Source organism: Phaenicophaeus curvirostris, chromosome 2 (genome assembly GCF_032191515.1).
Source record: "Phaenicophaeus curvirostris isolate KB17595 chromosome 2, BPBGC_Pcur_1.0, whole genome shotgun sequence".
NCBI lineage: Eukaryota > Metazoa > Chordata > Aves > Cuculiformes > Cuculidae > Phaenicophaeus > Phaenicophaeus curvirostris.
The window spans coordinates 75,945,434-75,973,409 of NC_091393.1; the positions used below are offsets into that span (position 1 = coordinate 75,945,434).

The following is a 27,976-nucleotide window of genomic DNA, read 5'->3' on the forward strand; positions in this document are numbered from 1 at the left end:
CAGGGGCTGGGGTGAGCAGCAACCTGCCCTGCTGGCAGGGCGACAAAAGAACAGGGCCGGCCAAACACATGGGAGCAGGGGCAGATGACCAGAGATCCCCTTTGCAATAAGCCTTGCTTTAAGCTTTCTGGCTGAAAGTAGCATTTACTGAATAAGGTCTGCAGTCTAACTGTAGCTGTCGGTGCTTTGGAGAAGCAGAGGAGGTTAGTAGCAAACAGCACCACCAGCCACTAAAGGCTCTCCCTTCCTTCTGCCTTCAAGACCTCATGTTTATATGAGGAACTTTCCCAAGTGCAAAACCTACTTCCTGGCTCTTCACAAAGACAAGGAGCCTTAGGGCCCACATAGGAGACACTGGGCTGGACAGCCACTGAGGGAAGGAAAGCTCTTGTCCTTCAGTGATGCTTGTAAATCCAAGGGGAAAGAAGGCTCTGCTCACAGCAGCTATTTACCCTCTCCACCTCACACAGTTAAGTGGAGGAATTCTCTCAGTAGGAGACTGGGCCATTGCCTACTACATGCTCTTCACCAATCCTTACCTAGGGGACAGGACAAGAGGGAATGGCCTCAAGCTCCGCCAGGGGAGGTTTAGGCTGGACATTAGGAAAAAAAATTTCACAGAAAGGGTCATTGGGCACTGGAACAGGCTGCCCAGGGAGGTGGTTGAGTCACCTTCCCTGGAGGTGTTCAAGGCACGGGTGGACAAGGTGCTAAGGGGCATGGTTTAGTGTTTGATAGGAATGGTTGGACTCGATGATCCGGTGGGTCTCTTCCAACCTGGTTATTCTATGATTCTATGATTCTTCCCGAGAGCCATTTCCTGTTCCCCATCCATCAGAATCCCTGTGCTTCCACCCCTCCTCTCCCAAAATGCATGCAGCTACTGCTGCCTCCACCTCGCTCCACAGTGCCAGGCAACCCTACCTGCTGGTGAAATTCATCCCCATCAGGCTGCTGTTGCTTCTCACAGGGTGAAACTTGCTTATACCACTGTTCTGTTGCACCTTTGCCTCAGCTACCACTTGTGATCTCTATTTAGATCAATACAGTATCTAAAATAAAGGTGTTTCAGCCAAGAGTTCTAGACATCACACTAACAATGAACTCTGAAATGGCTTTATGAGTTGAATTTGCTCTGTCTGCCAATGCTCGTGAAAATTGACCAGTTTAGCAGGGAGACTTGCTCACCTCAAGGCTAAACGTCCTGCTGTGGGGAGCTCCATGCTGCAAAACAGCAACAGTTCCCACTCACACAACTCACCAGATCCATGATGTTTTGTAGGTAGGTGCTGGTATGTGAGAAGCCAGTAGGCAGTGTGACAAAGAAGGAGCTATAACGGAGTGGCAGGAGGAAACAAGGATGCAAATATTCATCCAAAGCAAAGAGGTGGAGGCTGGGATAATCTTGCTCCCTCTGTGCTTCAGTATGGGATTTTGCTTCCCATTTCTAAATTATGGCAGCATTTTTAATCAGAGGAGTTCAGCAGAAGGATGGGAATACTTGGACGAGAGTGTATACTGACTTATGGGGCTGCAGGGACAGAACAAGACTCTGCCAGAACACAGCAGAAAAAACCCGAAAAGACACTGGTAACAAGAAAAATCAGGGGATCAAACACTCTCTGCCATTTAATGGCTTTAGATTAACACTGTGCCACCTCCCCACACTGTCATGGAGACTCTCAGTGCTGGTTGCATGCCCAGGACTGCACTGTTCCAGAAGTTAGCAGATTCTGCTACTGCAGCTGGTACTTTCTGAGGCTCAATCCCCAAATGTCCATCCTGAGAACAGGCAGCATCATTCTGTCAGTGGGACCAAGAGCGAGGCTTCTGCTGATCCCTGATGGCCAAGAAGCCCACTTCTTGTATGCAGTGGTTGCAGCAATGTTGGGTGCTGGAGCTGCAAAACCTTTCAGATCAGCAGAATATAACATGTGCTCTGCATCAAGGGTCAACGTAGCCTGCAACTGGGCTGCATACAGCTGTCCTGCCACTGACGCATCACAGTTATTTCAGAGTTTACTCCGAGCAAATTCCAGTGCAGTAGTAAGGGCTCCCTGCATGCCCTTGGCATTTCCACTGCCCTTAGCGACGACGGGAGATCCTCCTGCCTTCCCTTCCATCTGTGCACAGACAGCCACGGCCCAGTCGGCAGCAGAGAACACAGGAAGGTAATTCTGAAGAAGAGACACAGAGCAAAGTAATTTAAACTACAGAGCATTCTGCAGTTTGAATAAAGAAAGGTAACAACATCCCCTCCTCCTCACCCAGCCCAGGCCCTCACTGAGACAGTCATGACTGCAAGAACCACAAAGACTGAGCATACCTGTTAATGCCGTGTCCTGCCCCTGAGCTAAGCAAACACGGCCTGGCAGATCCAGGGATATTTGTGCACAGCAGTGAATGAAAGAATCCCTGGTGCCAATATGGTCATCTCAGGACCTAAACCTGCATGATTAGCTACCAACACCAGGCAAAATCCCAGGAAAAGCCTCAACTGGGACCTGCTGAGCAGTAGGTCCAGTCTCCCTTTGCAGGAGGGTTCCCCATTATCTCTACCAGGGTTCTGCTTACCTTGGACACCTGACAGGCACACAGCACTTCACCAGAAGCCTGTGGGCTGAGCAGCAGGACTGATGTGCCAGGCGACTTGTCACACAGCTGGTTCACTACTTTCATCAGGATCTAGGAGAGGCAGGGAGAAGAGTGGTTGGGCTACAGCAAAGGAGGCTGTCATGCAACAGAAAATGTGCTCAGCAGCTCCCTCTTACTATATGCAGCACCCGAGGTACTGCTGGGCCAACAAGCAATGTGGATCACTCACAGACAGGGACTCAGCTGGGACAGTATCAATGATGACAGGTTTGTTGCTATGTTTTGCTAGCAGGCTTCGTGCCTTCTTTTCAGCCTGGAAGAGGAAACACACAGTGTTTCAGGGGCTACAGGTGGCACAGAGAGGGATATATGCACGTAACATAGGCACATATGCAATCAAAGTGCATCTCTGTGGGAAAGAGAAGAGATGTGTATTTGCAGAAGTCAAAGACTGGCAGACTGAAATCTCCATATGGAGACCTGTACAACGCTCCTTCCTCAAAAGGAGAAAGTAGAGATGAACGCCAGTCAGAAGTGGAATAGATAGTGACAAGTTCGGTCCCCAGCCTCTTTACAGGACCTACATATCACCACATCTCCCAGGAAGGTTCTTGTGACAAGATGGTCCTACTTTAAGGAAAAGATAGTTCTTACTCCAGTATGCATTTCTAGAGGGATTTTAGCATAAATTGGCAGAACACAAGTGTAGCGGGAAACCACAGCAATATCCATATGGCTGGGAAAAAGGCTCTGTCCTGCCACTGTGTTACTGCAGAACTCCTGTCATCTTCTCCATGTGTGAACAGGGAGGTGATGTCTATCTATCTGCCTGTTAGTGTTTGCCAAAAGTTCCAATATGGGACTCCCCCTCTTCACAGGCAGAGAGACACAGGGATTTTGCAGGTGCCAGAAGACCAGTCAGGCATTCACTGCTATTTTAAATGACAGCCCTGGTCAATGCCAGCAAAATCAACTCAGAGGGCTCCTGTTGCACTGTGTGTGATTGTACTTGCTTTTTCATGCCTTCTAATGGGATCTGTGAGACTGAGTGGTTGTGAAGTGTGACAGGCCCACTGATGTATGTCACACAGTGCTATTAGCAGGCTGCAGTAAGTGTGCTGCTAGCAAAGTACCTGTTGCACCTCCAGTTTCTTGATAGCTGTGTTGGCTGTTCGCTGTAGCGCTTTGAGGATTGTTTGCAGTTCTTTTCTTTGCCACTGGGGTATTGCAGTGCTATTCACCACCTGCAAGACAATTTGCTGCATAAGAGCAGTAAACGGTACCTAGAAATAAACTGCTGCTTCTCTGAGAGGTCAGGCTGGCCTCTTCCAGACACTCCTATATCCCTGTGTGATCAGGCCAGCCAGTCACTGTGGTGTGTAGCCTTCTCTCTTCAGCTAGGCATGTAAAGCCTGGGGAAAAAAATGGGAATCCTTTTTCTCTGCTTTACCTTCCCTCCCACTGCCTTTTCTCACATTCCTACTGTCAGCAGGTCATCCGCTACAGAGGCATCTAGATATTAGTTTAAATTTCTGGGAACAATGCAGCACCAGGTAGCAACATGCCCTTGCTATTGACCATGGCAAGATGTGAACCTGGTAGGGAAGAAGTCACATGCCTCAAGCGCATAGAGCCCACACCGGTATTGTTCTGTAATGGAATGCAATCCTTACTTCAGTCAACTGGCCCACTTCTTTGGAGAGGTTCTGCATCTCAGGAATAGAGGTATTCCTCTGCTTCATTCGCAGGGAGACAGAGTCCACTTCCACAGCCAAGCACTGGCCTACTTCCCGTGCCTGGAGAGAAAGAACACTTCAAATACAGCAACAGAAAGAATAAGCAGGGAACAGAGAAAGCGGGGAGGCATTAGGGTCATAAACACTGAAGTGCTGCTCAGGATCCAGTGGGAAGACACCTACAGAGACTTTAAGCATGACTGTACCCAAGAGACTCTGAAACTGAATGCTCCTTTCTAGATTTGCAACCAACACTAAATGGTCACAGCCCGGGGCCCATGACATCATGCAGTCATGTTTCCTCGGTATCTCGCACCAAATCATCAGGATTTCACTGAGAAAAACTTGGTAGCCTTGTTTACTTCTTAGTGCTCTTTTTCATTAGCAAATTGCATTCTTGAAATGATCCACTGAAGAAACAAAAGAAACACCAAAACTAAAAGAAACTTCATCAGCTTTTCAAGCATATTTCCTGAGCTCAGCTGATCTTTGTATACTACTTCTTGCTTTCCCCAACACCAATGCTACCACTAATTTAAAAAAAAGGCTAATGCAAGCGTTTTTCACCAGTGACAATCCTAACGGTTTGGAGCATTTCCTCCCTCCCAGATCTTTATGGTCCTGTGAGACTTTAGACAGCACAGATTACATAAGAAAAGCTGTGGACAATGAGGACTGCTCTGCCTAGCTAGGATACACATCCCTTGTTTCTAGTCACTCTCTCATGCCTGTAGTCTCCCTTGTCTGATTAACACAAGCAAATATCTGCTCTTGGGGACTCTGCAGGTCAGGACTTGCAGCAAAGCATGCGGATGTGCCCTGCAGCTTTTTATTCCCCTGCACCAAAGAAAGCCTTGCCAGGGACATAGATGCACAGGGGACAGTCAGCCAAAAGGCAACAGATTTGCAGGGGTGGGCTTTGTCTTTAGCCCTCCCAGTTCCACTGAGAGTGAGTCACTCTCCTGACTGTAGCGTGAAAGGAAGCAGACAAGGTTACAGAGCCCATGACACTTCCAGATATTCAAAGGACAGAGTGATCTCACGGACACAATAGTAGGTTGCTTACTTTTTATACACACTCAGCCAGACTAGAACACAGTTTAGCAGAAAAAAAGACTAAAGAAAAGAAGCAAAAGGATTGTAAAAATGAGGACAGAGTCCTGTAATCATAAAGTGCAAATCCAACTGTGATAGGCAGGAGGTGAGCAGGAGGTGAAACCAAAGCACAAAGCACATCTTTAAATACCAGCCTGGAGATTTAAAATTATAGACCAGAGGCTTCCTGATATTTTGTGCCAAGTTCTTATCTTGGAAAAAGGGATCTGAGGAAAGGAATGAAGGTCAAGGAGACAGGAGGCTAGGACAGGGGTAGTGGGGATGAATGGTGAGCTATGGCAGCAGAGCTGAGTCCAAGAGTGAAGAAGGAAGCCAGATCAGGCACAGCAGGGAGGCTCCAGGCAAAGCAAGGGGAAGCTAATTGCCTATGCAGGGACCTGGCAAAGTTGGGTCCTTCTGGCGCCTTGATTCGGCAGAAATCTCTGTTCCCCCTTTCTTACCTGTTTGGCTTGTCCCCCTGTCACTGCAATGACACGGCTAATCCCTTTAACAAGTTGACGCTCATTGATAATGGCCAGGTCTTCCACAGCTCCTGTCTGAAGAAGATGCCTGTGAAATCAGCAGAGAACAGGAAAGAAAACAAGCTGCTCTCGGGGAACAGAAATCAGGAAGTCTGCTTTCCTTTCAGGCAAATCTCAAGTCCAGCAGCCCCTCTGCAATTCCAATACCTTCAATCCCTTCCCACCTCTAAAATTCTGATGGCACCCTGTCAGGCAAGGGACAGTAGGGTTGAGGCTGCTCCAGAGGAACCTCTGTGCTACCTGCTGTCAAATGGCACATAACAGCCAAGTTCTGCTTTGCCTTCCTCTCTTTTCCATCAGCAGTGGGACAAATTGGGATTTTTATCTTCTATTCAGCTGCTAATGAACCTTGTAGAAAGCAATTTTTTCCTCTAATTCCACCACTCTTGTCAGGCCAGCTCACAGATTGGCCAGTAGACTCCAGTCATAGGGTAGCTGTGCAGTCACAGGGACTGACAACCTCCCTTTTACTTCCTGCCTATTCAACACTGGATGTGAAAACAACTACAGCATCTCAGGTTCTGTTACCACAAGTAATCATTTCAGACAGCTTCACAAAAATTGATCATCTCCACTCCCACACAGTTTCTTGTCCCACTACTCCCACAAGAATGATCTCATGACTAGAAACTTGCTCATTTTCAGCTGTATCAGGTCAAAGGCCAACTTGTTCCTGTTTTGTTTTTTTCTCTGTATCAGCACTGTCCTAAGATTGATAACTTTTGTACTACTCTCATAACTGCTAAAAGCAGAAGATGACAAAGATTAAAATTATTAAATTAAAATAAAAATAAATTAAAATAATTAGAGTGGTCTCAAGATCTCACAACCACCCCGGTCTCCTGCTGTGACCCCAGCTCTCCTGCAATCCCAAAGACAGAGCCCTGTCACTCTGGTGTGAACAGGCCACATATCCCTTTCCCACACTCTGCCGGTGCCCTGCAGGTTTCAGGTTATGAAGCAAGGAAACATGTTCTGCATTTCACAGAAGTTTTCTGACCCTGGGACTTCCAAGATTTTCTAACTAGACCATTCTACCTTCCCAAGATTTTTCTGGTGAGGAAACTTAGTTGCACAGGGACAGGGAGTGGAGCTTGCAAGAAAGTATCTACCTCAGCCACCAGTGCCCACAAACACAATCTCTGACTGCAAGTAAAAGTCACTTACGTCCCACAGCAGAGCTCCACAGAGGTCTGCATTGCAGCCTCCGAGTCGCGGGCCAGCACGCTCTCCACAGGGACCCCCAGGGACACTATCCTCACTGGATCTGGATACTCCTGACAGAGGAGACAGGGATCAGCAGCTAACAACATGGTCTTTCAGGGGCACTTATAGACCAACCACATGGCTTCAGATCTCTGCCTCACTTTTCCCCTGTTCTAGAGTAGCCCCAGTCAGGGGTTGCACTGCTTCTCCCCCACAGCCAGCCACAAAAGGGAGAAAGAAACAGTTGGGTGACCCTACAAGCATTGGACCAAAGAAATGAGCAGAAAGACTATGCATCACTAGCCTCCACATTCTATAATATGGTACTCCTCAGATCTCTGTCCTATTTTCCTTCCTGAGTTTTGGGAATCAGAAACCTGTTGCATTAACATCTCTGGTGACCCAGATGATTCCTGCTGAAGGAATGCCATCCTGTCATACCTCATCCACTGCACGGAGACCCTGAACTCTTCTTGCCAGTGTGAGGGGCACCTCAGCCATATGCACAACCTCATTTCGTTTGATCACATCCTGGACCACTTTTTCCACTTGCTTCAGCTGCTCCACAGTCACAGGGTCCTGAGGAAGTAAAACAGCCACCTTAAGGAGAAAGTTTCTAAGAGGTACAGAACAAAGGAGGGAGAACTAGGGCAACTCAGCTTGGGCACACCACTCTCCCCGCTACATCTCATCCTCCCTGCTTGTAAAAGGGAATTTTGAGTATCACGACCCTCCCACCTCCCTCCTCCCATAAGGATTTTTGATCCAAGACCAAACTCTTGAAGAGAGATGCTGCAATGAGTGACAGTGCTCAGCCCAACCCAACAGCTTTCAGTTCCCAACCCCTGACCTGGATGACCAGCACAAACATCAGACAGGTGACACGGCCAAGCTGGCGAATCTCAGATGCCTTAACACTACTTAGCCCAGCCCCATTTCCACTGGCCTTGTCAAATCCTTTCCCCTCTGATGACCATTTATCACCTCAGCAAGCCCTCCTTGGAGCTGGGTCAATACAGTCACTCCAGAGGGCCAAGTTTCATTGCTCAGATAAAATGTGACTTGTCTTGAAAGGAGTGATTACAGTGAGAGGAGAAATATTGCTGGAGAGGTCAGTACTGGGATGTTGGTACTGCTGAGAACAAAAAAAACAGAAGTCCAGAGTCACCTTGATATCAAAGTCAAAGCGCAGTCGCTCTGCTGTCACATGGGACCCTCGTTGCTCTGTTTTGTCACCCAGGACGTGGTGGAGCGCAAAGTTCAGCAGGTGTGTAGCAGTGTGGTTCGTCATGCAGGCCAGCCGCTGGGCCTGAAAGTATAGACAAGTTGGCAAGGAGTACTGGTTCTCCACAGCTCAGGGGAGTAGGGGATGGCACGAAGAGATAAGAGAAAGGCTGCATGTGAAGGGATGGGAAAAAATGCAGGGGGAAAGCAAGGGGTATGGCTGTCAGATTAATTTATGCCACAGGGCAGATCTAACTTCTTCTCCTATGGGATCACTGCTGTAAAACAGCAAAGGTAGGCAGGATACTTCTGGACAGAGCAACTGCTCACAGAAGACTATGGAGTTACTTGTGAAGTCTCCTGCCCATGGCACATCACAATGAAGAGCAGTCTCAGGAATATAAAAGACAAGGCTCTGCTGTGCCCAGATTACTCAGGATATCACCGGATTCTCAAAGTAAGGCTACAAAAAGATTAAGAGCTGTGAGTTATCACCTCATCAACAAAGAGCTGCACTTGGTCCCCAGCATGCAGGGTTTCCACAGTGACGACCTCATGGATCACGTACCCACCACAGAGATGAACTGACTTTACGGGGAAGAGCATGTCCTGAGCAAAGAGTGACAGGAAGATTAATCAGAACACAGAGAACCTCCAAACACCTATGCTATGTGCCTGCTTGATCCAGCAGGGACATACAAACTCTACTCATCCCTAAAAGACAAGGACGGGGTAGGAAAAGCACTGAAAAGCTTATTGCAAATGTAAACAGATTGCTTCAGACCTTTCCTTTACCCAGCCACTTGCTGCACATGTTCAGGCTGCCAGCTTGCAGTTAAGGGGCAGCAGCACCTTCCAAGGTGATGAGTTTTCCTAACACGGATGCTCGTCTATGAGAAAAGGGACAGCAGCTGCCAAGGCACCCATCTCAGGCATCCAAGGTGCCTTTTCTGCCTTACTGGGCTGGCAAGAGAAACTTGCATCCCCACTTCACCTTGGAGAGAAGTGCTCAGCAAGGCACTATCACATTCTGCAAGGATAAAAATGCATGATCAATGTTCAGGGGTGATTCTCAAAAGCTGGAATGCAGGAGGAAGAAAAAGCTGCACTCCATGTAACTTCCTAGGAGAGGGTCAAAGCTCTCCCTCTGGCAAGGTTGAAGGAATACGCTGCAGAGGCAGAAATCCTCCCTGATGCTTTTGGAAGGGATAAGAGTTTTTGCATCAGGTCTCAGACTGAGCATTGCTTGCAGACATCCAAGACGGGCCAGAGACAAGTTACTCATTTCACGGATTCCCTCATCATTGATTGTTTTCTCTGCATTGCAGCCCCAGCTGGCGAGAGTGCAGCACATTGAAAGGAGAACCAAAAAGACTTTACAGTCTTCCCAAGCAAGTAATTGCGAAGGGCTGAAACAACTAGAGCAGCAAGTATGCCTCTGACGTTACTGTGCTTCTCCCTCACCTCACCAACTCTGACACAAAGCCAGCTTGCAAACTAATACGGGAAAAGACCTTGTCACTTGCAGAAGTCTGTCTGGCCTCAGTATCTACAGTGGCCTCAGGTTCAGGCAGCAAAGAGTCTCACCTGCTGTCCTAAACGTATCATGTAGCCTTGGTCAGAGGCTTGCCCGCCCTGCTCTGCATAGAAGTTAGTTTTGTCCAAGATGACACCACAGTGTTGCCCTGCCCCAACCTCCTCCAGGAGAGCCTGATCTCTGTACAGCATCAGGACAGTGGCCTGGCATGGGCTGAACTCTGTCGGGAGAAGAAAACAGGCAGCAGTTAGTGCAAACAGTCTGTCGAATTGCAAGAGGAAAGAGATGGTCACTTTCCCACGCCAACTCAGCCAACACCCAGTCTATACTGAAAGGTGGTACTTTTCTTTGTCTTGGTAGGAGAGGGACAGCTATTGGTAGAAAGAACAAAGGACCTGTTATTAGGAACTATGTCACCCCCCATTTAGTGACAGACCTGCTGGGTGGCAGGTAATCAGACAGGGATGCCCAATCTGGCTCCACTTGAGCTTGGTAGAACAAGGTGTGGCACAGACACATTTGCATCTTGCTACACTGCAGGCTGGGCAAACCTGCCTGCCTTCTATGAAAAAATAACAGACTTGGTGGACGAAGGATGAGAGGGATGCCACCTTTCTTGATGCAGCAAGCTTCTAACATGCTCTCCTGTAGTCCTCCTTGAAGCGAATGCAAGTCATGTGGACTAGACAGGTGGACCATAAGGTAGGTCTAATGCTGTCTGGGCAGCTGGCCCCACAGAGAATTACTCAATAGTTCAAGGTTCCATTGATATTCAGTTACTAGTAGAGCTATTTTGTGGCTAATACCAGGGTCAACGCTATTTAATATCTTCATTAATGACTACCCATGACAAGATCGGATGTAACCATATTCTCTTTGTGGATGTTAACAAATTGGTGGGGACTGGTTAATACATTGAAGAGCAGGACTGGTTTTCAGAGGCACCTCAGCAGGCTACAGAAATGGACTGATGGAAAACTTGGGGTCTTCAGGACAAGTTGAGCACAAGTCATCAGGGTGCCCTTGCAGTGAGGAAGACTGCCTGCCTGCTGGGCTGTATGAACACAAACACAGTCAGCAGGTCAACAAAAGTGGTTATTCACCTCTACTTAGCATTTGTGAGACTACATCTAGAGTACAGGCAATTCTGCTTGTACATAAATAAAAAAACGTTTCACAGTAAGAGTGATAAAGAACTGGGAATAGTGAGGCTGTGGGATCTCAATCTCTAAAGATACTGAAAACATAAATGGAGAAAGCTTTGGACAACCTGATCTGCCTGTGAAGCTGATGTTCCTTTGATCAAGAAATTAGGACATCCAGAGATCCCCCTCCAACCTGAATTATTCCATGATTCATAGGAGGTGGGACAGTGCTAGCCTGGAGATTACAGTCAACTTCACTGCAGGGCTATCTTCCTCAACTGTACTCTTGTCACAGTATGTATAGCTTAAATTGCCTCACTTTCTGTTTAGTGTGAGTTGCCACCAGCACACTGGGTAAGAGGGAGCTGGCTGTACACAGCTATTTCTAATTGTTTGTGACAGCCACACCACCTCATTCTCTCTGTGGTTTAGCTTTATGCATTCCCTAGAGCATCAGCAACCCGTTACCCTAAATGATAAAAAGCCTGCACTGGCATCTAGTGGTCTGTCAAAGAAATAGCAAGTGCATGGCTTTAGACATTTACCTAAAGCCTTTGCATAATTGTTCTTCTTTCTCTCTTGCACTCACAGCCAGAAGCCTAATTGTTGGGAACAGACTCATCCCTAGCAGAAGGCAATAGTCCCTGCTTCACGACTGCATGCTAATACCAACCCAGAACCTCCCTGGGGACATGCAATAGCAATAAGAAAAGCACGTGCTTTGGAATGAGGTACAGGGGCAGAATAAGGTGCAGCAGCAAGGTGGACAGGTTTGAACCACAAACTACATGTTCTGCATACATGTAGTTAGGAAGTAAAAGCAGTCGTTTGAGGGATTGCAGTGCTCTCAAGCACAGCTTGCCTTACAGGAGGACCTGGCCACTTACCATACTGGCCATGCTGCCCAAGGGTGTAGGCATACTTCGGAGAATCATCGGTAGCAGGCACGTTGTTGCTCCGCAGCTGAGCCAGTGCGTGCACATCAAGGTGTGTGTTTGTGTGCTCCAGCTGTCCTGCCTGCAGGCCACCAGCCTTCCGCTGTAGCAGAACAAAGGCACAATTAGATGGGAGATACCTGTGGGCACTCAAACCAACAACTGGAGCTATAAGGCTAGGAACAACTTCTTCCACCTTCCTGGAAAAGTCTTGTTTATATCCAGGCTGATGAAGGCTACTAGTAAACCAACCCCATTCCTTCAAAGCCCACAAGCACTCAACACCAGTCCATGCTAGCCTTGAGGCAGCCTGTAAGCAACAGCTAACACAACCCTCCTCTGGTGCACCTGACTGTGTAGCTGTGAAACCTTCAGTCCATTAACACCCAGGAGAGCAAGGCCTTAACCAGATTACTGCACAGGGAGGGCAGTGCAAGTCTTCCAGCACTAGAGAGACCATGGAGATAAACTCTACAGAAATTACTTGCTGTGTGGGCTATCTAAGGTGGCTCTGCTTTGTGTGAGGAGTTGGACTACATGACTGACAGAGAACACTCCTAACCTATGTAATTCTATGGTAACCTTCACTCCAGCAACAGTCAGCATCATAAAACACTTCTACTGACTGGAAAAGAATCACCAGACAATACTTCTCAGTCCCACACAGACAGAGGCATTGTGACCCTACTGCTCTTTCAGATCCACTCCCCCTTCAGGGAAAAGGCACATGGCCCTGTGATGCATCCAAAGAGCCTCAGCAGTGAAAGAAATTCTGCCTCCGTGCTCACAGGAGAGATGGAAGCCTCTGAATTATTCTAACAAGGACAGTTTCCTTCTTACCCTTGCATCTTCTAAAACAAGTTCGTTAAAAGCAGCTGAATCCAAGCTGATTCCCTTTTCTTCAAGCATCAAGTCAATCAGATCCAGAGGGAATCCCAAATTCGCATAGAGAGACCAGGCTACTTCAGCTGTAGGAAAAGAAGAGGGATGTGAACTCCACATGAAATGGAAGGCAAAGGCATCTCAAGATTTGCTTGGATGGGACCCACCTAGTGTGTGCCTTAGTAACTGGATGTACCTGTATTGTGTGCAACTGCACTGGTAATGGGGAAAGGACGATAAGCCAGGCAATTGTTCTTTCGTGGGATTGAGTATTAATGATGCCTTACAGCTCCATTCCTGCCAAAATTCAGTGCAGCACATCTAGGCAGGTGGCTGCTCGGCTTGGGTCCTCAGCTCATTCTTTCAGCCATTGTCTTGTAAGGACACAGTTAATCAGTAAATAAAGCAGCAAGGGAATGTTTCCAGCTATCCTGATGCCTACTTTGTTGTGAGAACAAAGTGCTAGAAAACAAATGGAATCTGGAGAAAGGAACAACGTCTACTCCTCTGCCCTGGGCTAGAAGGTCACTGAAAACATGTGGGCAAGGCAGAGAACCACCAAAGTTTTGACTGTAATGCTTGTGAGTACCTGGATCAAACCATCTTTAAGTGTGACTTGCCAGAGGAGGGAGACTCACCCGGGAAATTTGTGGAGGGCTCCAACTGCTGCACTGTCTGGTCAATAATGCGCCTCCCACGCTCGAGGGAGGACAGAAAAGCCGCCTCATTCTCATTGATGATATCCATGATCTGCCCAAAGATCAGGAGAAGGGTTTGCAACAGCACCTCAAGGAGTTCTCCAGGTCAGCTCAGCCCTGCTACCACTGGGCTCCCTGCTACAGTCAACTCAAAGCAAATGAAGCAGGTGTCTAACAGGGCTACAGTGCCTGCCTGAACCAGCTTTGGTTCTGCAAGTATTCATCACAACATGGCTCCAATGCATTCCCAAACAGCACCAAAGTCATTGTGCCCTCTATCATCATTCTTGTCAAAGAAATATCGACCATGCACCTGGGTTAGGCTGGAGGCTGAAAATGCTCCCTGTCAGACACTGATGTCTGTGACCCAATTAAAATTGCACAGCTGGAACAGCAAGAGAAATTCCTCATCACAGTTGCCATCAGAAGCAAGCTGGGACCCACCTTAAATCACCAATCCACTTTGGACAAGGAGTACCCAGGCTGAGACAGGCTGTACTTGCACTCAACAAAAGAGCTACCCTGGCCTTTTTAGGGCAACTGCTGCCTCATACCAGGACAAACAGTCCCTGATAAGGATCTAGAAGAGCTCCCTCAAGGAAGACTGCTACAAATACTTCTCATGCCCAGGATACAAACATGTTCCCATCACATCTCAGCCCCCCCATGACAACATGTTTAGGGAGAAGGCTATGCAAACTGCTCCAGCTAAGTCTAAAGGTATGACTGACTTCTGTCCCTAAAAGCAGCACCTCACAAAGATACCAAAGGATGCAGTTTCTCTCCAGGGGATTCCACATTGCTTACCTGGTCTGCATTCTTCATCAGCTCTGGATAGGCATCTCCCTGTGGAGTGAGCCTCAGTTAGTGATACCATCTTCAGCATCTTCTGCAAGGGATCTCACAGCAAGCCACAAGCATCATAGCGGTTTCTCAGGCAGGTGAGTTGTGAAGGGAGCCCCAGCACACAGCTCCAGGGATAGCAGCACAGGGAAAGAATCAGACATGGACTTATAGCTGCCATCTCCTGGCTGTCTCCCTGTGACCTGCCTCTGCTAGCCCCTGCGCACCATCTTTTGGAAAACACATCTGTTCATAACAGGACGAAAGCATTGTCTTTTAGGATGCTACTAGTATTCACAGGGACCAATTTTAGATGGCTTTAACGAGATAAGACTGCTTGGAAGCCACTGCCCTGGCTACACAATGATGTGCGCTTGCATACACTTACACACACAGACTCATGCTGACCGTACCGCTGTGGTCATACTAGGCCCCCTCCCTCCCATTGCAAATCAGAAAACAAAAGACTTTTACTGCTGTGGTGAATAGCTCCATAGATACACCCTCCTGGAGCTCCTTCAGTTTCAAGATTGTCTCCTGACAGCGTACAGGAAAAGGACATGGGGCTGCACAGGACGTAGTTGATATAATTTTTACTCACCAGCACTTCCACTACAGTAGGCACCAGGGAGGCCAGAAGCCCAGGTGGAGCATGAAGTACTTCTGAGCTAAATCGGACAGCCCTGCGCAGGATCCGACGCAGCACCAGTCTGAAAACAGGGCAAGATTCATGAGGCAGCCATGTGAGCAACCCTGCCCAGCTGCTACATCCAGCACACCACCCATACAGCTCCTCTGGACTGATCTATCGACACAGGCCGGCTGCTCCATACACTCTACACCCATCCAAGGATGAGCCTGCAGACTGGAATCTCTTCCAGACTCTCACCTTCCTCCCTTCCCAAAGCCCGTACTAGAACCTCTCCTCTGGCTGTCCATATTCCTGTCTAGACCTAGCCCCATCTACCCCATGCCATTCCTTATGTCCTTACTCTGCTCCAGAGAGGCCTGGGTAGATGCCATCAGTGATGCAGACGCACAAGGTACGCACATGATCTGCCACCACACGATAGGCCATATTCACACATCCAACATCAGCATCTCCAACCAGACCTTGGTATCTGGGGCCCCTGCAGCCCTAAACAGAAAGTAAGGAGACAAACCAGCAGAAATTAATGGCTACAGAAGGAAAAGTTTCAATGCAAGAGGCAGCCAGCTACACTTGACATCATGCTTCTCAACTACCTCTGAACCTTGTGCATCTAAGATGTACTCATTAAATCCTTCCAGAGTATTACACACCAAGACTTCCATACCTCAGACAGGTCAGCCAATGTCCTTGCACTGAGGAATTTAAGGAAATTTGGAGGAACAACAGATCAGAACTGCCAACTTCCCAAAGGATTTCCAACCTGGAATTCTCCTCAGTTTCCCTAGAACACTGCTCTGGACCTGGCTAGAAACATCTGCTGTCTCAAAATACTGCACAGTAATATGTGTAGAGCAGGCAGTACTATGGTACCAGGCAAGCAGTCTGCATTCAAGGAGCTTTTTCTTAGCTGTGAGTCTGAGCAGAAGCATTGTCACCTTGTGAATGGCATCCAAGATGGGAGTGAAGAGATCTGTGTCATAGTTGGAGCGTTTGTTCTGCAGAACTGTCACCAGTCTTTCCAGGCCCATTCCTGTATCCACATGGTGCTGCGGCAAGGGAAGCAGATTCCCCTCCAACTCTCTGTCAGGAAAAATTAAAAGGCAAAAGAGAAGCAAGAGTCAGTTCAGGGATAAAGGAACAGCTGAGTCAAAGAGAATGGGAGAGTGACCGGGGATGGAAACAGCAGGTGACACAACAAAAGGAAGCTCAGGAACAAGACTAACAGTAGCCTGCCTTGGCACTGTCAGGCAGCCAGGATCCAACTATCTGATAGTCAGGACAGACTGTGATGCAAGGAAAAAGCCCTTCTCTGAACAGGAATCAAGGCCTTTTCCTTCTGCAAGTTTCTCCAGGCTGCTGCAGATCTCAAGAGGCCTCTGGGATGCAGCAGTGAGGGAGAATAGGCAGCAGAGGTTGAAGGACAGAACAAATAAAGCAAATGGGACCGAGAGCCACATTGGACACCTCTCCACAGCTTCTCCCTTGCTCCAGTACTGCCACATCCTGGAAAGCAGTGAGATGTCGGGGAATATAAACCTATGATTTCTGAGTCAGAAAATGGGGAAAGGCTCTGGAGTCCAGACCAGTACCTGTTATACTGCATGAAGACCAGGTTCCAGATCTCCACCACATCAGGGCTGCCCTGGTTCACCAGTGCTGCAGCATTTCTGCCACCACCCACGTAGTCATAGTGGATTTCTGTGCAGGGGCCGCAGGGACCTGTGTCCCCCATCTCCCAGAAGTTGTCCTTCAATGGAAAAGGAAGTACATGACTGGCAGGCACCCTGGAAAGGCAAAAACCAAAGGTGGCAGCACTGGGCCATGTGCACAAAGCACATGGTAGCCTAGGTCAGAGAGAAAGATGGAAGGAAGGAGTCCTTTCGTGACTACTACAAACTCAATAACCAAACACACTAGGATTCCTTTGCTTCTGTTCACACTCTCCTTAGAAGGAATAAGCTGGATCAAGCCAGACAGAAACTCAGTCTGGCTCCTGCTAACAGAGACAGGCTCTCCACTGGGTCTGAGTCCTTCCTCCTTGGAAGAAATTCCAGCACAGCTAAGACCTGATCACAACACACAAGGCTCCCAAAGCAGCTCAGCGCTCTCTGCGATGTACTTACGCTAACACTGAAGTAGTCATTGCTAGCTTTCAGAGGTGAATATACTCTCCACAACTCATGATGTTAAGGAAGCAAAGGATCAGAGATCCCTCATGTACTTCATCCATGCCAGCCAGTCTAAGGTACACAGGCCCCTAGACTGATGGCGTCTGAGCTACAGCTTAAAAGTCAAGTGCCCCACAGTGCTCAGAGCCCGGCTGACTTTTAGCAGCCCAAAACAGAAGCAAAAGGAGTTTAAAACTCAACTTTTGGCCCCAACATTCCCATCAACAAAAGAGCAAATGAGAGAGTATGGAGACCAAAACGTCCACCCACTGCACAGAACCTCTTCTCTAACTCACTTACCCCAGGTGGAGCCACACATCCCTGCACTCCTCATCTGCGCTCAGCCCCAATGAGGCGTCTCCACCAAAATAGGTGACGTAGAGACGATCTTTGGGGATCTCGTAGACCTCTGTCAAGAGCTCCCAGGCCATGCTGCATGCCTCCTCCTGAGCAGGCAAGGAACATACAAAAAGCAGAGTAATCCAGGATATGGACCAAAACAGGACGGCTCTTTAGAAAGGTAGTCAACCACCAAAGAAGGTAATTTCAGCTGCTCTTTCCCTTCCCAGATTTAAAATGCATTGCAAAGGGCAGGATGAGGGTCAAGTGAGTGAGACGGCTCATTGCTGCCTGTGGAAAATTGACATTGCTAAACTGTTGAGAGGCCCTCAGGTTCGTGGCATAGTCTACACCCATGTAGTTACATGGATTATTTTCTTTCTAAGGAAAGAACATATTTGCTAGCAGAATAACTAGCATCTTTTATCCTTCTCCACTTTTCAAGCTTTTTAGTAGCAACCACCAAATGAAGTGGAAACCTTTTTCATCGTATTAAATGGTCAACACTGGCACTTACTTACACACAGAACTTTGATTTGTACTTGTTATTCATGGCTTTGAAAGGCTGAAGGCCTCGAGAGTCTGCAGGGGACAATTAGCAGTTCAGCACACCAGCTAACTGCTTCTGCTCCAGGCCATAGAGCTCCGAAGAAGTAATTTGGAGGTTATCAAAATGGCTTCTGCAGAGCCCTATGGCACGATAGCACAGAGCTACAGCACGGCTCTGAAAGAAAGGCTGCATTTCTCCCTGGTGAGGGTTTGCTCCTATTGCCTCACCTTAAAGTAATCCCCAAAGGACCAGTTCCCCAGCATCTCAAAGAACGTGTGATGATAAGTGTCTCGGCCCACATCCTCCAAGTCGTTGTGCTTCCCTCCAGCACGCACACACTTCTGGCTGTTCACCACCCGCCGGTGCTGTGCCAACTCGCTTCGGGGGTGCACCGTGCCCAGAAAAATGGGCTTGAACTAGAAATGAAGGCAGAGAGACACCTGCTGTTGCCAAGTGCCACCCAGCACTGGGGGCTGTGGGATAAGCTACTGGTTTGTCTGGCCTACAAATCACCAGCTATGCCTGTAAAGCTCTGAAAGAGCAACCTCCAGTGATACAATACATGGAATATTTCAAAGTGGAATATTTTTATTTAAGCTGAAGTACAGTTAAGTTTCATCTAAGCAGTTGTGGTTTCTTGAAAGTTACACAAAATGTCCCTCTGATAGCATGTTTTCTTTAAAATGGTGTTTTCCAGACATTGTTTGTTCCTTGAAGACGATAACATCTTGTGCTCAGCACGCTCTGTGCTGAACAGATGTCTCTTCTTCTGTAATCACCTCTGTTTGGAGTTTTCATATATCTTAGGGCAAAGGCCAACAGAGAGCTGGAGCCAGCTCCAAATTACCAAGAGTTTTGACCATTGCAAAGTTTCATAACATTAAAATTGGACTTTGGAAAGCATAGAAAATGCTTCTGGAAAAAGATTTCTTAGAAAAAGACTTCTGGGAAAATTTATAGATATGCATAGAAGTGGGAACTATATTCTGTAACTAGCTTTTGTCTCGCTGTATACAACTGATGGAGATCACTCGCACACGTTGCCCAGGCCTGATAAAGGACGCTCGCTTTCCAGGAGTCCAAAATGACTCTTAGAGAATTTTATTTCTCGGCATTTTCAGTATCATCAGAGTGGCCATGAAAGTCATTGCCTCCCCCCCCCCATCCACGCATTCCTCTGGCAGCAAGGCAGCAGCACGGGCGGGGAGCAAAACCCATCTCGGGCATCCCCAACCTCCAGCGCCCGGTCACCTGGCGCGTATCCCTGCTCCCGGCCCTCTCCCAGATAAGCACTCCGCCCCACCCCGGGGCACCCCGGGACGCGGAGCCCGTGGCGGCGGGGCCGCACCTGGTTCATGCCCGCGTTGACGAAGAGGAGGCGGGGGTCGCCGCGGGGCCGCACGGGGGCCGAGGGCAGGCGGCGGTGGCCGTGGCGCTCCTCGAAGAAGCGGAGAAAGGCATCGCGGACCCGGCCGGCCGGCGGGCAGCTCGCACCCCCGCGGCGGGGGCTGCAGCCGCAGGCACACCGAGCCGCCAGCAGCCGCCGCCCGCCAGCCCACAGCGCCGCCATCACGGGCCCGGGCGGAAGCCGGAGCGGCGGCTTCCGGAAGGGGCGGGGAGAAGGGCAGAAGCCGGAAGGGCCGGCGTGACGCTCAGAACCATGGAGTCATAGACTCATAGACTCGTAGACTTATAGAACATAAACTCATAAACACAGACTCTTAGAACCACAGAATCATAGACTCAGAACCAAGAATCGCAGAATCACTAGGTTGGAAAGGACCCACCGGATCATCGAGTCCAACCATTCCTATCAAACACTAAACCATGCCCTTCAGCACCTCATCCACCCGTTTTTTAAACACCTCCAGGGAAGGTGAATCAACTACCTCCCTGGGCAGCCTGTTCCAGTGCCCAATGGACCTTTCCATGAAAAATTTTTTTCTGAATTCCAGCCTGAATCTCCCCTGGTGGAGCTTGAGGCCATTCCCTCTTGTCCTGTCCCCTGTCACTTGGGAGAAGAGGCCAGCTCCCTCCTCTCCACAACCTCCTTGCATGTTCAGATAGTTATAGAGGGCAACAAGGTCTCCTCTCAGACTCCTCCAGGCTAAACAACTCCAGCTCTTTCAGCCACTCCTCACAAGACTTGTTCTCCAGCCCCGTCACCAGCTTCGTTGCTCTTCTCTGGACTCGCTCCAGAGCCTCAACATCCTTCTTGTGGTGAGGGGCCCAGAACTGAACACAGGATTCGAGAAGCGGTCTCACCAGTGCCGAGTACAGAGGGAGAATAACCTCCCTGGACCTGCTGGTCACGCCGTTTCTGATACAAGCCAAGATGTCATTGGCCTTAGAATCATAGACTCAAAGAATCATAGAATTATAGAATCATAGAACCATGGAATCATAGACTCATAGAACAATAGAATCACAGAATTATAGACTCAGAACCATAGACTCATAGAAGCGTAGAATCATAGGCTCAGAAACAGACTCATAGGACCACAGAACCATAAACTCATAGACCCATAGAATCATAGACTCATAGAACATCCTAAGCTGGAAGGGACCCACAAGGATCATCAAGTGCAAATCCTGTCCCTGCAGAGGGCAACCATAACTTTCAGACAAGTAGAACTTTCACACAAGTGACACAAAATGTAGTTATTATTACAAAAAGTGGAATATTTTTTATTGAAGCTAAAGTAAAGTTTTATGTAAGTAACTCAATTTTTTTGAAGTTAGGCAGAATGTCCCTCTGATGTCATGTTTTCTTTCAAACAGTTTTTCCAGATGTTCATTCTTTGGAGATGATAACATCTTGTACGAAGCATGATCTGTGCTGAACTGGTGTATCTTCTTTTGAAATCACCTCTGCAACCTTTCCCCATCTCAAACACAGGGTCAGACAGAGAGCTGCAGCCAGCTCCAAGTTAGCAAGAGTGAAGTTCATAATAACATTGACATTAGTCCTTGGAAAGTAACAGTGATACTGAAAATGCTGGCAAATAAACCCTCTAATAAACATTTTGGAGTTTTAGAAAGTAAGCATGCTTTATCAGGCCTGGGCAACATTGGGAAATGATCCCCATCAATCGTGTGCAGCAAGACAAAGGCTACTTACAGAATGTTTTTCCCACATACACGCTTATGTATAAAGTCTCCCAGAAATCTTATGCATATTCTATTACTCTCTAAGGTCTAATTTTAATGTTACTGAGAACTTCACAACACTAAAAACTCTTGCTAATTTGGAGCTGGCTCCAGCTCTCTGTCTGACCTTGCGAGAGTCCAAACAGACGTGTTTACAGAAGAAAACACATCTGTTAAGCACAGATCATACTGCACTCAAGATGTTAGCAACTTCAAGGAACAAACAGTGGTTGGAAAACACTACCTGAAGGAAAACTTGCGATCAGAGAAAGAAAACATGCCATCAATGGGACATTCTGTTTAATATTTTAAAAAATAGGTACTTAGATGAAACTTAGCTCTACTTTAGCTTAAGTCAAAGATATTCCACTTTTTTTGTAACAGTAACGACTTCTTGTATCAATAGAATATGCGCAAGATTTCTAGAAAAAATCATCCACGTGCATCTAAGTGTGAAACGGGCTCTGTCCCAGCTCTTGTCTCGTTGCCCACGATTGATGGAGACCGCTCCGCAGCGTTGCCCAGGCCTGACTAAAGGGTGTTTGCTTTCTAAAACCCCAAAGTGGTTCTTAGGGGATTGATTTTCCGGCATTTTCGACTTCGGAGAGCACGCGGAGGCGCCGCCTCAGCGGAGAGGGAGACGCGAACCTCTCTCCGCCTCGTAAGGCGCCTGCACAGCCCGCTCTCGCGCTCCGGGCTCGATTAGCCAGGGCTGCCGGAAGCGGCCCCGGCAGCAGCTGCCGCAACGGTCGCTCTGGCGCCGGAAGTAGCCCCGGCAGCGGCCGCCGCAGCGATTGCTCTGGCCTGGTGCGGGCGCCATGGCGTCCCGGGACGCCGCCCGCCCGGCCTGGTGCCTCCGCCGGGTCGGGGCCAGCAGCGAGTGGCTCCTGCTGGAGCCCGGCACGCAGGTGAGCCGGGGAGGGGCCCGGACGGGCTCCCCGCGGGCTTCGGGCCCTCTGAGGGGGCGGCCATCGGTGCCCGCTGCCGGCTTGGTTGCCTCGCCTCGCTCCTCGGCGAGGCTACCGGGAGAGCCCGTGGCTTCCTCGTAAGGGGACGGGGAGGAGGGGCAGGCGCTGATGACCAGTGATAGGGCCCGAGGGAGCAGCAGGAAGGTGCTTCGGGGGAGGGTTGGGTTTGATTTTGGGAGAAGGTTCTTCACCCAGGGGGTCGTGGAGAACTGGAACAGGCTTCCCAGGGAAGCAGTCGTCTGACAATATTCCAGAAGCATTTGGACAACGCACTCAGACCAGGGAGGTAATTGTGCCCCTGTGCTCAGCACTGGTGAGGCTGCACCTCGAATCCTGTGTTCAGTTTTGTGCCCCTCGCTACAAGAAAGACATCGAGGTTCTCGAGGGTGTCCAGAAAAGAGCTGTGAAGCTGGTGAAGGGGCTGGAGAACAAGTCTTGTGAGGAGCGGCTGAGAGAAGTGGAGTTGTTTAGCCTGGAGAAGAGGAGACTGAGGGGAGACCTCGTTTCTCTCTACAGCTGCCTGAAAGGAGGTTGTAGTGAGGTGGGTGTTGATCTCTTCTCCCACGTGACAGGATGAGAGGGAATGCCCTTAAGCTGTACCAGGGGAGGTTCAGATTGGGCGTTAGGAAAAATTTCGTCTCCAAAAGGGTTATTGGGCACTGGCAGAAGCTGCCCAGGGAGGTGGTTGAGTCCCCGTCCCAGGAGGTGTTTAAAAGCTGGGCAGATTAAGTGCTTGGGTTTAGTAGTGGACAGGTATGGTTGGGCTTGATGATTTCAAAGGTTTTCTCCAGCCTAATGATTCTGTGACTCAGATACGTAGTGTGACTGTTGGTGTTGCCCTGTGCAGGTACTGGTGCTGGACTTGATGATCCTTGAGTGTCCCTTCAGACTCAGGCCATTCTATGATTCTCTGAAGGCTTTCCCTGTCCCAGTTAATGAACCACGGTGGTTTATTGCCACCTCCCCGGTGAGCGCCTGGAATCCCAAACGGGGAGTGGTAGCTGGGACGGGCGAGTTCCAGCCAGTGAGAAGTGGGAAGCAGGAGCCAGGCTGCGGGTCTTGTTTTGGTCCTTATTCTTTTTTTTTTAGCATAGCCTTGTATTTAAATAGAATCTGTTCATGTGACAGTAATGTAAGTGATGGTGAGAGAGATCTTAGCCTAATTAACAAGGTGGTGCTTTGGTAGGGTTAACAGTGTGTAACGCATTTAGGTTTTGTCGCTGAAGTTGTTCAGGTGTAAATGAGGTCGTGTTTTAAATGTGTTTGAGTATGGTGCGGTAATAACTTTCAGTGATCGTGCTTTTTAATTGAAAAGCCTATGTATGAGCCCTTGTATTCTCCCTTCAAACCTGCTGGCAAACCTGAGTGTTGAGGATGAGGTGCTGCGAGAGGGCTGCCATTCCAGCAGTTGAAATGGGGCAGTTAGATGTTGTGGGTTCACGCTGTACCTTACTTTGTACTTAAGCACTGCAAAACGTAACCCGCTTAACTCATGGTTCAGTGTAGCAATGTAGCAACTCTTCAAGCAAATGTATGAGTTTGTTGCTCTCCTGCCTTGGATTTGAGGCCACGGGGTGGGTGTGCAGGTGTGCATGGGGAAGAACTGAGTTAATACATCTGTAAAAAGTGCAGCCAGGGCTCTGCTAACTGTGCAGAGAATCTCTTTCAAGGTGTTAGTACTGCGAGGGTCTGCACAGTGCTATTTTCCTCGTCACGGGCAGTGGGTCTGATGGCATCACCGTGCTGCAAGCCTGCCAGGTCACCATCCGGCATGTTAGCAAGACTGTTCTCACTGGGGATTTAAGTGTCAGTGCTGAGCTGCAGTGCTGAGGGTGGGGATGTGCTGTGGTTTGACAGCACTGCTGTGGGTGGCAGTGAACTCCAGCAGGCGAGTGGTAATGTCTTAGCCCTCCTGCCGCAGTTTGCCAAATGAAGCTGATCAAGGGGAGGTGTTTGTGTCTGGCGCTTCTTGGTCTTGCTTGTGTTAGCGCGGGAGGCCACACAGATGACCAGGCACCAAGAATCCTTCTCGTCGGTTAGGCATTTCTGTTGGAACTGCAGGGGCAAGTGGAAAGCTGAGTTTATAACTGAGTCTGCCCGAGTCTCTGTACTTCTTGGGTATGCAGTGTGTGTTGACAGAGCACTAGTATATGTGAAGCATTTAAGAGATAGGGATCAGATGTGGTTAAGCTGGCCTTCATGATCTCAGTTTGCTTCCTGGCATTTAGTTATGATGTGGGAGCATGCGTTCTTGCTTTCAACTCAAGGTAAGATCTGCTCGGATACTGTGTAGTGAGTGAACTTTTCCTGGCTGCGGCATCTTCCCATCTTGTAGGAATGGGAAGGTGTGATGGCAACGAGTTGGGCTGCATGGGAAAAGAAGGATGACCTTCTTCTAAAGTTACGTTGAATCCATGCAGTTGTCTAATAACATTATAAGCCGACTGAAAATCTGTGCGATGCACAGATGAATAAAAGTGTGTGTGATTATCTGATCTTGCAAACTAGGCAGTGGAGGGAGAGCAGAGCTGTGCTTTGAATGGCAGCCTGCAATTAGATCAGATTTAATAAGATGCTGTCAAATGGTACACTTAAATTACGTCCTTTTTCCTAGGAGATGCTGTTAGAGTCTAATCAGGTTATTTAGGTCACTTTCACTACTGCTTATGAGCTGTAGCTTTGTTTCTGAGCTGCAAGATTGATGGTGTGATTTACAAAAGTATTGTGTGTTTAGGGCATGTTTACATGTGCATTTTTTGATGACAGTTTTCTAGGCTATTTTTTCATGTTTCTTTCATTTGTACAGAGAGCTGAGCAGATGCAGATAGCAAAAGAAGAGGGTAAGACGTACTCCTGAGAGTGTACTGGTTTAAAGAAATTATTTTTAGTGAAGTAATGAATAAGGTATGACACGGATGGATTGAAAGAATATTTGCTGCTCAGGGAAGTTTCTGTGAAACTGAGGCTGTAACCTGCCCTAGAGCAATCAAATTTTCCTCAGTAGGAGAGGAAGAGAATACTTCCAGCTTTGTAGGTTTCTGTTTTGTATTTACTCTTGATTTAAAAAAAAACAAACCAAACCTGTTGTGTTATCGTAAACTCTTTGGAAATATCTATGAGATGCTAACCTGGATAGATTTATGCTGTACTTAAATTGAAATGGCACAAACTGATTTTATCATGTTGTTGCTGATTGCAGTTACTAAACTACTTTATTTTTAGGTAACTCTAGGCCGAGGATTAGATCTCACGTACCAGTTGGTGTCAAAAACTTGTCCCTTGATGATCTCGCGTAAGCACTGTGTTTTCCAGCAGAATGCAGAAGGGCAGTGGACTGTCAAGGATAACAAGGTACCAGAGACTGATTAATAACTTTGTAATCTGAGATTCACTGAAGGGAATGCACTTTTTGGGCTTAAACAATGTATGGGCTATGACGTAATATGGTACAAGTATGAGAGAAGGTCTGTGGGAACGTGTGTTGTCTGATGTGCACTTCCAGCAGGAAGCTTCAGTGTGCTGCAATGAGGATGCAAACCTTATTGCTTTGTGTACGTTGTCTCTTGGTTTAGCATTTTTCAGACAATTGTAGCTTTGCCAAGGACGCTCTGTAGTCTGTGAACCTGTTTTATTTTACTCTCACAAAAAAACCAAACAATGCTATGTATTTTGGCAGTATTCAAAAATATAATGTTATAGTACTGCTACTGAAAGTATAAACTGATACTCCATATTTTGTAGTGACACAATTGCTTTAATTGTAATCAACTACAACAAGAAATAACATGCTTTGTGTTATGTTCAAACAAGTTACTTTTAAACTCCTCCTCAGCTGATTAGGATAAAGCGTTGATATCAGAGTCCTCAGCTGTGTCTCACTTTGACTTCAATATGCTGTTTTTTATACCACACTACCTCCACTTTCTCATTCAGAATGAAAACTAAAAGCAGTAGCTTGCTTTAGAACAGCACTGGTAGAAGAAAAATGTTCACGTCCTGCAGATTTGAAGGTGTTTGGGTCAACAGATTAGTCAGAAAGGAATGGACTGGCTGCTATTAAAATTGCACTGCTTTTAACCACAACACTGTTGCAGTACTTATATAAACTAGAAAGCTCAGTTTGGCATGATTGGAAACTTCTATGGTAGATGAGCTACTAACACTTCCCTGTGTGTTATCACCACTACTATTTTGTCAAGCTATTTTACTGAATCTTTTTGAGATACATGAGTTGTTAATGATTCTGCATCTCATCATGAGCACATGTCGGTTTTGCTGTTTTTCAAAACTATTTGTTGAGCTAGTGTTTAACTTTAAAACAGTTTTTCTGCTTTGAACATTATCTCTAGAAAAGCATTTTCCTTGTTTATATTCTTCAGTTATTTATGGGTAACTATTTGTGTTTTCCTTTAAGTGCTATAAGCTATACTCCCTTTTTTAGCTTCTTGAATTTCAGGTGATGTTAATTGTCAAGAATAATTACTGCAACAGTCTATTTACTTGACAATGATCTCTTGTGGAGTCTTTTCTTTTTCCTGTTCTGTTCTTATTTCTGAAGCTTTTGGGCAGGTTTTTATCTTCCCTCCCTTTCCCTCCAGTCAATTCTTTTCCATTTGCACAAGTGTGTATATTAATGTTATTCTTAGTGCTTGTACACAACATCTGTAAATAATACAATGCAATAGCTGCAATAAATGGGACACTAAGGCAATAAATTGTGTATTGCAAGGTTTATTTAAAGAGGTGGCTTGTTCTGGTTGCAACACTGAAGAGGCTGGATATGGTTACAGTTGCAAGAAATAATTTGCAGACAACTCTCTAACTGCATATTATGTTTTCCTGATTTGCTCTTCATTTGCAGAGTCTGAATGGAGTCTGGCTTAACAAACAGCGCCTGGATCCCTTAAAAGCTTATCCTATCACTGAAGGAGACCATATCCAGTTGGGAGTGCCTTTGGAAAACAGAGAGACTGCTGAATATGAGTATGAAGTGATTAAAGAGGAATGGGAGAAAATCAGACCCTTTTTAGCCCAAAAGAATGACCTGGGGAGAGCTAAGAGTCCAAGAACTAAACGTAAATTTAGTTTGGAGGAGTCATCTGGATCAGAAGGTCCTTCAGACTCCAGATCCAAAAGAGACAGAGTGTCTTTTGATGATGAAACTTTGGCTAAATCATGGGGAAGGCTAGAAAAGGCCAAACACTTCACAGAAAAGATGGATGTCAAGCTGCCTTCTCCTGGACCGAGCGAGGAGAATAGTGGTCCAGTGCATAGTATCCTTGTGCACTCCAAGAAAACCGTGTCTGTCCCCCATAAGAACCGGAAAGACTCTGGTGTTGCACAATCATGGACTGGCTTGGAAATGCTGAAGAAAACTCTAGCGGATATAATGAAGTTAAAGGCCAAGGTGCAGGAGAAGCAGACAGCAGTTCTGAATGTGAAACAGAAGCGCAGAAAGTGTGCTAAGAAGGAGATCCTGGCAATGGAGCAGGAGCTTCGGGAGTTGGAGGACCAGCTGTACACGGAACAAGAGCACCACCGGCAGCAGGTGGAGGAGCTGGAGAGGACATTCTCCAAAGAGCAGCAGAATCTAGAGGTATAGCGGTGATAATCTCTTTGGCCTGTCTTTTTGATTTTATGGAACATCTAATATAAGACATGGATCCAAAATACTGTAACACAGCTAATGTTTGTGTCGATTACTCTTGTTA

At 47.5% G+C, this 27,976-nt stretch overlaps 2 protein-coding genes across 4 annotated transcripts in view; one reads left to right on the forward strand and one right to left on the reverse strand.

Moving 5' to 3' along the window:
• Positions 1 to 1,611: 1,611 nt before the first annotated feature.
• AARS2 (alanyl-tRNA synthetase 2, mitochondrial) lies at positions 1,612 to 19,717 on the reverse strand. The gene is made up of 22 exons (XM_069852520.1): positions 19,496 to 19,717; positions 18,375 to 18,563; positions 17,559 to 17,704; positions 16,680 to 16,874; positions 16,026 to 16,170; positions 15,431 to 15,576; positions 15,040 to 15,148; positions 14,403 to 14,441; positions 13,536 to 13,647; positions 12,856 to 12,983; positions 11,968 to 12,118; positions 9,986 to 10,155; positions 8,894 to 9,007; positions 8,343 to 8,483; positions 7,616 to 7,753; positions 7,136 to 7,245; positions 5,888 to 5,996; positions 4,269 to 4,391; positions 3,729 to 3,839; positions 2,825 to 2,908; positions 2,575 to 2,685; positions 1,612 to 2,177 (listed from the first exon to the last, which is right to left on the reverse strand). Exons 1-22 carry the CDS (start codon positions 19,715 to 19,717, stop codon positions 2,013 to 2,015), a joined length of 2,958 nt encoding a protein of 985 aa, XP_069708621.1. The 3' UTR covers positions 1,612 to 2,012.
• Positions 19,718 to 22,079: 2,362 nt separating this feature from the next.
• The window catches only part of CMTR1 (cap methyltransferase 1), a 47,833-nt gene continuing 41,936 nt past the window's right edge, over positions 22,080 to 27,976 (forward strand). For all 3 annotated transcript variants that reach the window (XM_069852527.1, XM_069852526.1, XM_069852525.1), the window contains exons 1-3: positions 22,080 to 22,205; positions 25,488 to 25,616; positions 27,127 to 27,861. In XM_069852527.1, the coding sequence (XP_069708628.1) occupies positions 22,116 to 22,205; positions 25,488 to 25,616; positions 27,127 to 27,861 (954 nt within the window). In that variant the 5' untranslated portion in view covers positions 22,080 to 22,115. The remainder of the gene's footprint in view (positions 22,206 to 25,487; positions 25,617 to 27,126; positions 27,862 to 27,976) is intronic.